A 13389-nucleotide genomic window follows, 5' to 3' on the forward strand; every position below is an offset into this window, starting at 1 on the left:
CGGAAGTTCAAAAACTTGCGCCAGTAGATTTTGTAAGCTAATTCTTGATTGGTCAATGAAATTTGAGACACCAATCAGATTCGTTTTCACAACATTCGTTTAGCACATGCGCACAATTCAGATATGAAGAAGAGAAGCAGCTGACGATGAAAACGTTAACAGATTAACTCGATAATAACGACAAAATGCATGAATTGTAGATCAGCATGCCAAATACAGGTTAATTAAAATATGTCGGACTCAGGTAATAGTGCCTCTGACAACAATGGGGAAAATGAGGAACCCCAACAGCTGCCGGATGTTGTTGGAGTTGTGCCCTCCTCTTTTGAAGTTTCTGTTCAGGAAGTAAACAATCAAGATGTGCAAGATGAATCGGAAAACAGAGATTGCTTAACAGACAACGACAAGTCAGAAGAATCAACACCATGTCAATTCAAACGAAATGTAACATTCCCTGAAGATTCCCTAGTAAAAGGATACTTAGATCCTCCAGATCCATGGAGAAATGGTAAATCATTGTTGATTAATTTGTGCTTCTTAGTCTTGCACAACAAGGTCATTAAACTCGTTAATACTACTCCTTTATGATAATATGCTTTATTGTCTTTGGAGGTTTGTGTGTCGCTACCTTAAGGCAAGACGACACGTTCCTCAATAATATGTAATTTTTTCGAAGAGTTTGTCATTGAAGTATTGCTACTTTAACAAGTTTCCTCACAAAAAATTAAGATACCTTAACAAGCATTTTTGCAAGATACCAGAGATGCTATTTACTATAGAATTCTATTGAAAATCACTAGCTTTGTCAATATTACAAGCAATTGGTGTCCTTATCTACTAAGATATTTTGAAAACAGTTTAAAATTAATAAAAATCACAAGTCAATGATAATTATGATTAATTTGTTGTATATTATAAAGAAATACCAAACAGATATTCAAGCAACGTATCATCAGACCTTAATTTGATCTTACCTCTTTTGTAAATTGAACTACTGTTTCATTTTGTAAGTTATACCTTGGTAATAAATATTTTTTCTTTTAATTAAACTGATTGTTTAGAAAAATAATACCTTTATTGATTATTTACATCTCATTCAAAATTTTGATGTTTACCTGATGCATTTTTGAAAAACAGGCCCTAGGATCGTGACCTCAGCGGAATTGACATTTCAAATAGGGCTGTCACGGTTCCCCGAAATAATCAAAAATCAAGTTGTTCGGTTTTGGTTCCATTTTTCCGGATTTTGGTTCGGGTCTGGTTTATATATTAGAATATTTTTTATACAAAAAGTGGCATTGAAATTAAAAGAATGATGACGATAACAGTGATAAATAAACATCACAACTGAACGATACTTTATTCCATGACAAAACACTTGTCAGTTGTCATGAAAAGATTAGATAATTATCAAAACAAGCAAGAATAGTCATGTTGTAGCTAATAGTCTGCCTAGTAGTCTTAAATACTGATGTCAAGACGTTAACATGGATAAGATTTCTTTTCAAGGTGAATGTAACGTAACAAATAAAGATTTTTTTATGTTAAATTCATGAAATTAAGGTTTAAAATAGAGGTAAATAACCAAACCGAAAAACCCAAAACCGAAAATTTACAGAACCGACCCGACCTGAAAAATTTTGGAACTGTGACAGCCCTAATTTCAGTGGCCAAAAATTCCTATTCAGATACAGTGTTTTCCTTTTATTTTAAAGTAAAGGGTTAAAGATTAATTGTAACAGGCTTTGGGTTGAGGTTTATGAAAAATCTCTGTGGACCTTACAAAAATTAAATTTTGATTTTTTTTTTAGCTCACCTCAACCAAGTAACTGCAAGCCCTATCAGATCAAAATTGCATAAATGTTGCATCTAGGGATGCACTCTACTAGATTATTAGTTTAGTGTGGGACTTTGCCTTACTTAAAGACAACATTTGTTGAGGTGAGCTCTGTAATCTCTGATTGAACTTTTATGGGAAACTGTCAACCTTTTACCAGACCATTTTTAAGACTTCGAGGAGCCTTGAATCATATTGAGTTGCATGAAATCAAAATTGTTGTCAGTAAAGATTTCAAGATCCTCAAGAGTTTTTGCCCTTGACAAAATTGCTTGCATTTGCAACTTGCAAGTGGGCAAGTAGTTATTTGCATCCCTTGTAGAGTTGGGATACCTTTGGGATATGAATTTGTTTAGTTCAAAATTTTTTGCTTATATTGTTTTAAGTAGGCATTACACAGTTAATAACCAAATAGTGGCTTTATATAAGGCATAATATCTTTGGAATCTTGTCCAGCTCAAACCTTGACCTGTTGTTAAAAAGTTAAATAAATACAAAAATTGAATTTGATTTCCTTGATACAGCAGAATGGAGAATGTAAATTTGAGTTATGACAAGTAGGTCCTACTTGAAGGTTTCTGTTCAACAAAATTAATGCTAATTTTATAATGTTAATGGCATTTTTGCCTTTATTTAAAAATACTTTTTTTAATTAACAGCTGCCAAATGGACAACAAATGATCTCATAGCTGCATATAAAAGAGGTTGTGAAAGTCATGGAGTTAAACCCCTCAATAAAGTTTTGCAGCAGCTTCAGGTTTGTATGTGCATTTAAAAGTGGAAAAAAAATTAATACTAGAAAACTCTCATAGTGTTAAATCTAAAGCAAACTAGCATGGCGCAGCACCATGCCCTTTTCTCTCGGCGCCATGCCCTTTTTCCAGCGCCATGCCCTTTTTTCCTTGCAAAAAAAAATAAATATGCCTAGCAGAGGCAAGATGGACTAGCAGCTTTGTTTATTCAGTGCATCCTGATTAGCCCCTTTGTTTATTTAATGCACGCAAAGGTGTGAATTCAGGACAGGAAATCACTTCTCGCTTGAATGCACACAGCCACCTGGCCAGTTAACATGCCTCAGGCTGTCAGGGTATAAGAGATAACACGAGAAAACATCATTTGATTCCATTGATTATGCAAGAATTAGCCCAATCAGGGCCCTACATTAACTTATTTTCCTACTTGTCCATTCGGACAAGTGACCAAGACATTTACTTGTCCTATCTTCAACTTCAAAATTTTTAACTAATGATCTAATTCTGTCAACTTGAAAACTAAAATAAGTCCATTATACATGACATGTTCTTGACTGATTTGTGATGTTATTGATGAATACAACAAACACATAAAACGAAATTTTATCTAGGCGTTCTGTCCTCATTTGTCCTGACAACATAAATGTTCACAAGTGAACCTGTCAACATCAAACAGAATCCAAACTTAGTAAGACGTAAGTTCGTAAATTCCATGCCTTTTCAGTATCGTAGCATTCGTACCGGGATCGAAGTTCGGATTTTATGTACTGCTTCCGTCTAGAAACTACCGATGAACTAAAACTTTCAACAGTCATTCTTTTTATTATTTAGAGACTCCTTTACATTAAAATGCACTTGTCCAATCGGACAAGTGGCCAGCAATATTCACTTGTCTGTAATTTTTTTTCACTGGTACCGGACAAGCGGACAAGCGTTAATGTCGAGCCCTGCCAATGTCAAAGATAGATTAATTTGTAAATTAAAATGTTACACATTTTAAATCTGGATCTTTTTTTTTAAATTGAAAGTAGAAAAAACAGAGTTGATGAAGAAATGTGAAAAATAAAACTGCTGATGAATTAAGTCAGCTTACAATGTACCAAAAAAACTGAATATTATGTGTGAAATGGGCTAGGAAACAACAAAGTATGAAGTGAGTTTCTTTCAACATGTTCAATGGTTCTGTATTCTAACTTTTTGAGTTGACACCCTGAGGCTCAATGTTTCTAAGCCAGAAAAAAAGTTTTAACCAATTTATATATTATTTCAACTTTAATTTTTTGGTATGATCAGTTTTCACTTGATTCTGTTGGTTGATTACTTTCAAAATAAAGAGAATGCCCTCTACATTTATTATCCAAGTAGCCCCCCCCCACCCTTTGCAATTTTGTTCTGTTATTTACCTCATACACAAATAACAATATTAAAGCAAGGAAAAAAATTCATACCCCAAATTAAAATAATTCTTGAGCAAGTGACAAAAAGATTCACACCTATTACTTTTTGTGTCATGGTGCGGTACTTTTTCTTTTGATGTTAGCCATACTTTAAATCAGATAGAAAACCTTTGGCTGAATTCCAACGTACTATAACTTCTAGGGGGCGGAGCTTAGCCGTACAATAACTTCCAATGTACTGTACAATAACTTCCAAAGGAACTCAATACTTTTTGAATTTTTTTTCCTTCAATTTCTGTAAGCATATACAACCTATCCAGAGGAAAAATGAGAAACCTCACAAAATTCACCCCCCTTCTTTCGATCTGAAAATGTATACGTGAAAACCATTTTCATGAGGATTACATGTAACTCATTAGTTAACTAATTTAAACATATATTTTAAAAATACACAGACTTTCTTAAAATACTGTATTCAAATTAAAACAGATAACTGAAATCTAACAATATTGATAACGCGCAGTTCGATGATTCCCTTAATAGCAACTGTTTTCTGAGTTCTTTGAGTTACATGCAAACTGATTCATGTCCGTATATACTTGTATCTGGACTATTTCACACTACATTCCATAATTTTGATACCTGTGGCTACAGTGCTTGGCTCGGATTTCCTCGGGACATGCAAGCGTATCCCTAGTAACAGTAATGTAGCGAGTCATAGTGCGGGCGGATCCAGGTTTCCAGTATTGTGCCTGTATTTGTTATGGTTTTATGAAATACTCATACTGCTTAAATTAACCCATCAAATACAATTTCACACTCGTTTAACATTGCTTGATTTTTCAATGCAACCATCTCATTCGTACTTTCTGCTTTGTTTGAACACCGGGCCTGTTCACTTACGATGGACCTAGGCCTATGACGTAATGTCGCGTGCAGTTTGGTGCTGAAGGAGTGACTATGCAAATGACCATGACACAAGACATTTACAGACACTTTCTTTCGTTTGTAAGGAATTTATTGTACAGAGAGGCGTGACAGTCTCGTCGCTGCGCGACTCGACTGCCCCGCCTCTCTGTACAATAAATCCCTTACAAACGAAAGAAAGTACTGTAAATATAACTTAAGCATAACATTGATAACCATACTAATTTCTGGATTAAAAAATTTGAATTTAAATTTTGGCAATAATTGCCCTCTCAGTGTGTATTAAATGAATTAAGCTTTATAATTGCGATTGTTAAGATTTATAAATTTTTCTTTTAGATACTTGTATAACTAAAGATTTCAGTATTAAATAATAATTAAAGTACATAAACATGATAAAGAAAATATTTATAATTTCAAAGACGTTAAAAATGTGCCCTCATGAAAACTTGTTGCGGCGTAAAGTGCCCTTTTGATTATTGGATTACCATGCCCTTTTTAGGGTCTGAATTTAACACTCTCTCATAAGATATGGAATGTGTGAATACATCACAAAGATACTCTTATAAGGAAATCAAGTGATATTGTCTGATCTTCTAAGCATAGGAGCGTTTATGATTTTAGGTCACCTGAATCACTCAGGTGACCTGTTGCTATCTGTTTTTGTCTGTCTTACTGCATTAACATTTGAACATCATTTCTTCTTCTCTGGAATCACTGAACTAATTTAAACCAGTTTTGGCATAGAACATCTATGAGTGATGAGAAACAAATATTTTGAATTTCATGGTCCCTGTCCCCTGGGGCCTTAGAACTGGGGCTAAAACCATCAAAAATCTTTAAAAATCTTCTTCTTTACTCCTGAACATCAAGCAGTCAAACTGTTTGCATGATTGTAATAAGCATTGAGCCCTCTATCAAAATCGTGAAATTCATGGCCCCAGGGTTTGGGCATCTTCGCTAGCCAAGGGTTTCTGATACGCTACTCTCCTCATAAGCCCTTGGCATATGGTGTTAAAAAAAGTTGGGATTTTTTCTCAAGTTGTGATTGGAGTTGATCAGCATCGTTCGACCAATCAGCAATTGTTTTTTGTAAATGACGATATTTGCGTTCGGGATGTATTTTGACTCTTTAATATCGGGAATGAAAAACACAAGTAAACAACGATCCGTGCCATTCTATGAATAGCTATATGGTGTCATTCAATATCTTAAGCTATGTGCAAAATATGATTAAGAATCAGTACTGAAGATGTAGATTTGCATTTTAACATGTTTAAATAACAAATTAACATAACTCAATACCTTCTTGTTAATTATTCTTTAAAAACATTATTTTTTTAAATACGCTTTTTATTTCTGTCGATGACGCAATCTGTGTGTACCTGGTAAGAATCGTGATCACGTGATGAAAACAACCCCTTCTTTTGTCAGCACCGTATGCCAAGGCTTTATGAGGAGAGTAGCGTATCAGAAACCCTTGGCTAGTGAAGATGGGGTTCGGGGTACTTGTGTCAGGCTGGGGCTCTAGTGATCATGTAGTGATCATTCACATAAATTATTTAAAAGTCTTCTTCTCTCCCCTTCTGTATAAATCAGATAAACTAGGTGCATGGTTTTGATGATCAAGCCTTAGGGTGCATCTTCCAAAACTGTGAAATGTTCAGTCCCAGGTTGAGGGGTTCTGTGGGAGAGGGGTCTACTGATTATATAGTTTAAAAAAAACTAAAAGTGCTTTATTTCTTTGAAAATCATTTTCTCTTCTTTTGTGTATCAAGCAAACAGGTTGATCAAGGATGCTTATTTCAAAATTGTGAATTTCATGGCCACTGGGTCAGATGTTCTGGTGTTAGGGTGGGGCACTAATGATTATAAAGTGAAAATGCATTAAGGACATTGGCAAGGTTCCTGGTTATTGTATAGAATTTTTCAAGAACTTTTGAGTAGGTTTAAATGTACTAAATAGGCTATATTCTGGATCGTTTTACCTACCAATCCAGCATTCTTTTTAAGATTTTGTCAAATTAGTGTTTTTACAATTCTTAATGCATTTCCTATGTAAAATGTTGATAAAAGGGACCTACATAATTTTTTACCAGAATATTTCTTCAAAACCCATTTATTTCATACAGTTTTTGTATTATATACATTATTGTAACTTCATTTCCTATGACTTCTAGATATTTTGGTTGAAAATGTATATATAGAAAAAAGACATGGATACACCGGCACTGATCATCATTTTTGAGTTGCGTCCCTTAACAGCTAAAATTGGTCAAGTGACTGGTTGATTGTTTTTATCATGTAATTGACTGAATTGATTGAAACACGTTGTCATAAAAATATTGGCATGGATTTATTTTTAACTTTTATTCGTAATAACTAAATGCTGATTCCTTCACACGACCTAAGACCTGTTCTCAGTCGGCATGGTCGACCTACCTTTCAGCATATGTCACATCTTTGCCCTTCCCAGCATACTGAGCATAACTATGGTAAATGACGACCTGTTTGCTCTTTGTCCCTGAATACAATGTACAACAAAGCCATTACTACTTTTCAATCTTGCTGTATAGATGATTCTACACGTTGAAGGAAGTGCACATGCTTTTGTTTACCTCTATAACATACGCTTTACTGGTTTTCACCGCTTAGAGAATTCTACACTGGAGATCACTCTCAATCACTATTTTACAAGTGAAAAAACCCATGTATTAAACCTTTTTTCTCCGGATAGCCTGACTTGCCAATGTCCTTAATTCATTCAAAATCTTTTTCTCTGCTTCCAGGTAATTAGCAAATGATATGATAATCAAGAGTGCTTTTTCCAATATTGTGATTCGTGGCCCAGGTCAGGGGTTGGGGGGGGGGGGGCACTATTGATTATATAGTGAAAGTGCATTATTTCTTGAAAATCTTCTCTGCTGCTGGGTTTTGAAAAATCAAACCAAGTGCATAGTTATGATGAGCAAGGGTGCCTTTTCCAAATTTGTGAATTTCATGGCTGCTGTGTAAGGGCTATGGTGTTAGGGCAAACTCTATTGATTATGTAGTGAAAATGCATTAATTCTTTGAAAATCTTCATCTCTGCCACTGTGTATTTAGCAAAAAACTAATTGCATGGGTATGATGAACAAGAAGTAATTTCATAGTTTTTAATGGTTAAGTAGACTTTTAAATAATAGAAGTGGGACAAAATAAAAGTGGGACAAAAAATACCACTATCTTTATATATGAAATGTTCTTCAAAGACTAAAAGAGACCAATGTGATAGGGAATGAGATCGGTTTACAAAAAGTACTCAAGAACTATTGGGTTTTTTGTTTAGCTTGCATGAGGATAGTGACAAATGGGGGCAAGTACAGGCAAATAAATAGATCAACTTTAAGATTCGCTACTGAGCACTAAATTATTTATTTTGCTGATACCTGATCATCCTATTTCCCTTGCTTTTGGGCAACATAGCTTCATTTATCAGCTTATTTTGTTTTATTTTATGTCCAATCTATGGAGCCTTTAATTATAGTGATACATTATACTCAGGTGACTGTTAAGGCCCTTGGGCCTCTTGTCTTAGATATATGTATTTATTTAGTAGGGTATAAGAATGTTCAATGACAAACATTTGACTGTTTTAGGGTATTGAGTTTACTGATGGTAGGTTTGAAATTCTGAGTTTACGAGGAGAGCGGCTAGATATGAAACAAGTAGAGAGTCTCGAGTCCATCCTTAAAATGCTGCAGTTTCGCTGTTTGGATTTAGAAGCTACACATCTTGATGATGAGGTATTAGAGTAGTTTTGTAAGAATTTTGCTGTTAGATGATGTAATACACAAGTTTTTCAATAGAAAAACAATAAAGATGATGTATCCAAGGATGTTATTGTCTTACATTGCAATAATCTTTCAAAGTCAACTTCAGTGAAAATTGATTGGTAAAATTGTTGTTGGACTTATGAGAAATTAAGCTAGTATAAAAGGCTTGTGAAATTTATGCCAAGATTTGAGGGCATATAGTTTTTCGTCTTTCTCTTTGTTAGCTGCAGAACTGTAGCTCTCTGGTTGAGAAAATTCGGACAGATAAACCAGAGAGGTACAGATTCAAGCATTGTAAAACCCTTTGATTTACGCTATCACTTTTTTGTCACTCACTTCTGGTATTATTTCTTGTATTTTATGTGTTCCACCGCTTCAAACATGGTATCCGATAATAAATTATATATTTTTCTCCCATTCCTGACACTGTATTTACCTTTCAACCATTCCAAATGGCTATATGTAGTCTTAGAGTATCAGTTTAAAAGAGATTGCATTCCGAACTCCATGTTGGTGTAATGCTAAAAACAACACGCCTGACCAGTTTTATACATCTCATTTTTTCTGACATACATATTGTTTCTTTATAGAAAAGTGAATATACATGATAATTGAACCTCCAAAATTTTTTAATTCAAATTTTCTCAGCAAATGGATGTTCTTTTGAAAACTTTTTTCGCACGACTCCCAACATGGACGTCAGGATGATAAATTTTTAAATTGATATTCCAAGACAACATAGGGCCATTTGGAACCGTTGAAAGGTAAATAAAGTATTAAGAATGGGAGTAAAATACATATATATATGATTAATTATCGTATACCTTTTTTGAATTGGGGGAACGCATAAAATACAAGAAATAAAAGCCGAAGGGAGCGACATAAAAGCAGCAGCGTAAATCGAAGGTTTTTACAATGCTTGGATCTGTAGCTCTGTGATTTATCTGTCCGAATTTTCTCAACCAGAGAGCTACAGTTCTGCAGCTATCTCTTTGTCTGTTAAACTGTTTGTCAGCAAAAACTTTAACCTTGCCCCTAACTTTTTAGTGCTAGGGTTTTCATATTTGACATGTATATTCCTGGTGACAAGACCTTTCTTTTGGTACCAACATATTTGGCCTTGACCTTAGACTTTGACCTAATTTTACAAAAAATTTACCAAACTTTAAGATTTGGCCATAACTTTCGAATGGTTGAAGCCGGGGCTTTTATATAATATTTCACGTGTATTCCATGTTTCCAGACCTTTCTTTGGATACCAACATTTTTTACGTTTCAGCCTTGACCGTTGAGTTTAACTTGCTTTTGAAAAACATTAACCTTGGCCATAACTTTTGAACAGGGATGCTAGGACTTTCATATATCACAAGTATTTCTTGTGATAAGACCTTTCTTTCAGTACCAACAACTTTTGACCTCATGACCTTGACCTTAGAGTTTGACCTATATGTGAAAAACCTTGGCCTTGAGCTGCCATATGGGGACATAAGTGTTTCAAACAAACACATCTTGTTTTTCTACCAATTACATAGTAGTAAATTTTGAATTGCATATAGAAAGAATAAAAAAAATTATGCAGCACTAGTTCCTTATTTTTCAAGAATTAAATAAAATAATTTCAAAATTGTTTAATTAAAAAGATCAGTATCTACAAATCCTACATCTATAAACTTTTTCTGGTTTTACAGACAGCAGTGGCATTATTTGATATGGTGGAGTATTATGAAAGTGCATGTAAGGTCAATATTGCATTCAATAAGAACATTTCAGCAAGAGGATGGCAGGCCTGTGCTCGTATGATTAGAAAGGTATGGAAAAATTAGTAATTCGGGGGTTCAGATTGCCAGTAGCCAGTACCAATCAAAAGAAAAAAATGGTAGGAAAAGTTGTTTTTTTAATGCCAAAATGCTTGACTTTCTTCTTTCCAATTGGTTTTGTAGAGGAAAAATCACTTTTCTTAAATTAGTGTTTTGCTCAGTTTCAAAGAAACTACATGTATTCAAGATATTCTTATGAAACCTTATATACTTACCCTATTCAACAGCATCAACATTTTTAGCTCACCTCAACGAAGTTGGGGGGAGCTTATGCGATACCCTAGGCGTCAGCGTCCCAGGTTTAAGTTTTAGGAGAAGTTTCCTTTTTATGTACTTCTATGCCCAACATTAATCATAGATGCATGTAAGGTGCTTTTAGTGTGTTTCATTGTACCAAGGTCTCAGATGCTGCAATTTCAGCTAAGGAATGACCAGATAATAATTTTAGAGCAGGTTAAGATTTTTTGAGCAGGTCTCATTTCCAATTAACTATAAGCCCCATATTTACCAAACTTGCATGGATGATACACCTAAGGATGCACACTACCAGAGGCCTTTTCAACACAGCGAACGTTCACGAGGGCTCGCGAACATTTCTATAGAGGAATAAGGAAATTTGGCGAGCACTTGCGAACATTGCTCCATTGAACAGGCCCCTGGCTTGCTTCAGATGCTAGATTTGACCTACATTTTCTGGATGAGTGACAAGGGTAAAGTTTTTTGGATCAGTTTCATTCTTAAATAACTATAAGCCCTATGTTGACCAAACTTGCATGGATGATTCACCTAAGAATGCACACTACCAGGCTTGCCTCGGATGCTGGATCTGACCTAAATTTTCCAGATGAGTGACCAGGTGAAAGTTTTTGAAGCAGATTCATTTTAAAGTAACTATAAGCCCTATGTTGACCAAACTTGCATGGATGATATATTTAGACTAAGGATCCACACTTTTGGACTTGCTTCGGATGCTGGATCCAACCTACATTTTCCAGATGAGGGACCAGGTTAAAAATTTTTGAACAGGTTCATTCTTAAGTAACTAATTGCCATACCTTACAGTTTTTATACATTGGGGAAAATAAACAATATAGAAACCCCTTATATAGTTTAAAATAAATTAATCATCGAAAACCAATTCATACCAGTTTGACAACTTGTAACAAATTTATTGCTTTCTTCTCTTCTGTTGTAGACACCTTGCCTAACATTTCTTGATGCCAGGAATTGTGAGTTGAATGAGAGAGTTGTTCCAATTTTGGGCCGGTCCCTGAGAATGGGATGTTTTGTGACAACTCTTCATTTAGAGAACACTTTTATTTCGGGACGTTCTATGGTTATTTTAGGTATGTATGTACAATTTCTTGAATCAGATCTCCATGCATACTTAGAGTATCAGACAGTGTTGATTGAATTCAGTCAATCAGTGCATTTCTATTTGAAGATAAATAACTCAAACAAAAATTTGATGCAGGGGTTGATTAATATTTATGTGTATATGTATCCTTTTCAAAGGGGAGACATTGTTTTTGTCATTTTTGACTGATTTTGAATAAAGATGACATAAATAATATAAAGAAATATTAAATTTTCTTAGGTATTCAAATATGCGATTTTGTGCCTTTTTTCTTATATAAATCTGTACAATTTTTGCACACATTTATAACATTATTACAAAATCTTCCAAAATTTCCTAAATCTGGCAAATGTTTCATTATGATCATAAACATATTAGATTTATTGTTGATTTCTGGGGGAAAAAGTTGTATGATTTATCCTTAATTTAAATAAAAATAGTTTTAGGATGAAAACTTTAATATTTACATGTAAATGAATTCATAGAATCTTATTAATGTACAAATGCTTTTCCTTGATGTTCTCAGAAGTAGTATATTATTGTATTTCAGTGGCAGCACTAAAGATGAATGAGATCCTAACTGAGCTCTTTCTGGCAGATAACAAGCTCATGCCGACTGATGGCATACAACTGGGAAACCTCCTCAAATACAATCATAAACTCCAACTTCTAGATGTCCGAAATAACAGTCTACAGGTGAATTGAGGAATTACTTTACTAAAAATTTCATCCCTGAACTTGACTGAAACCCTTGAATTTTGTGTTATGTCAAAGTTGTTTCTTTTATTTTCATAAATTTACATTTTATAAACACATTTCAATTCATAAATGCAAGAATACTTACAGTACTATAATCCCATCCAGTTAAACAAAATTTATATGGATTGTGAAATATTGAAAGATACATTTATATCAGCATGAATAGAAATGTAAACAAACATACATTATGAGTACATTGTTAATCATTTTTAGCTCACCTGAGCAGAAGGCTCGGAAAAATCTTTACATTTCCTTCTTTTCAAGAACAGCAAAATAATGATTAGTCATATCCTCAGGTAGTGCTGATTCATATTTGTTCAAATCATGACTCCCAGGAAGTAGGTGGAGCTACTATGGGCGATCAAATTTTTATGTAGGAATAAAGAGAAAAAATCTTTACATTTCTTATTCTAAAGAACAGCAAAGTCATGAATAGTCATGCATGTATTTGTTTGGAAGCATCCTCAGGTAGAGTAGATTCATTTTTTTTTTCAAAATCATACATCAGGGTCGGGCCTTGATGGGTGATCAAATTTAAATATGAATATATATATATATATATATATAAAATCTTTCTCTCAAAAAAAGCAAAGCCAGGATTAGTCATACTTGTACAAAAGCATCCTCAGATTCAAGTTTGTTCAAATTATGACACCTGGGGGTAGGATGGGGCCACAATATTTTATCTTAATTTTAAAAGGAGTATATAGATAAAAAATCTGCTGCTG

General features: G+C 34.2%; 1 protein-coding gene across 1 annotated transcript in view; it reads left to right on the top strand.

Moving 5' to 3' along the window:
* Nucleotides 1-108: 108 nt before the first annotated feature.
* LOC133182543 (uncharacterized) overlaps nt 109-13389 on the top strand; it is a 39237-nt gene continuing 25956 nt past the window's right edge. Inside the window, exons 1-6 of the mRNA XM_061317390.1 lie at nt 109-508; nt 2497-2594; nt 8552-8698; nt 10417-10536; nt 11741-11891; nt 12453-12598. Coding sequence (XP_061173374.1) covers nt 232-508; nt 2497-2594; nt 8552-8698; nt 10417-10536; nt 11741-11891; nt 12453-12598 — 939 coding nt within the window. The 5' untranslated portion in view covers nt 109-231. The remainder of the gene's footprint in view (nt 509-2496; nt 2595-8551; nt 8699-10416; nt 10537-11740; nt 11892-12452; nt 12599-13389) is intronic.

This window comes from Saccostrea echinata, unplaced genomic scaffold, assembly GCF_033153115.1.
Source record: "Saccostrea echinata isolate AGI-Se365-2 ecotype Australia unplaced genomic scaffold, CSIRO_AGI_Sech_v1 ptg000009l, whole genome shotgun sequence".
NCBI classification, from domain to species: Eukaryota; Metazoa; Mollusca; class Bivalvia; order Ostreida; family Ostreidae; genus Saccostrea; species Saccostrea echinata.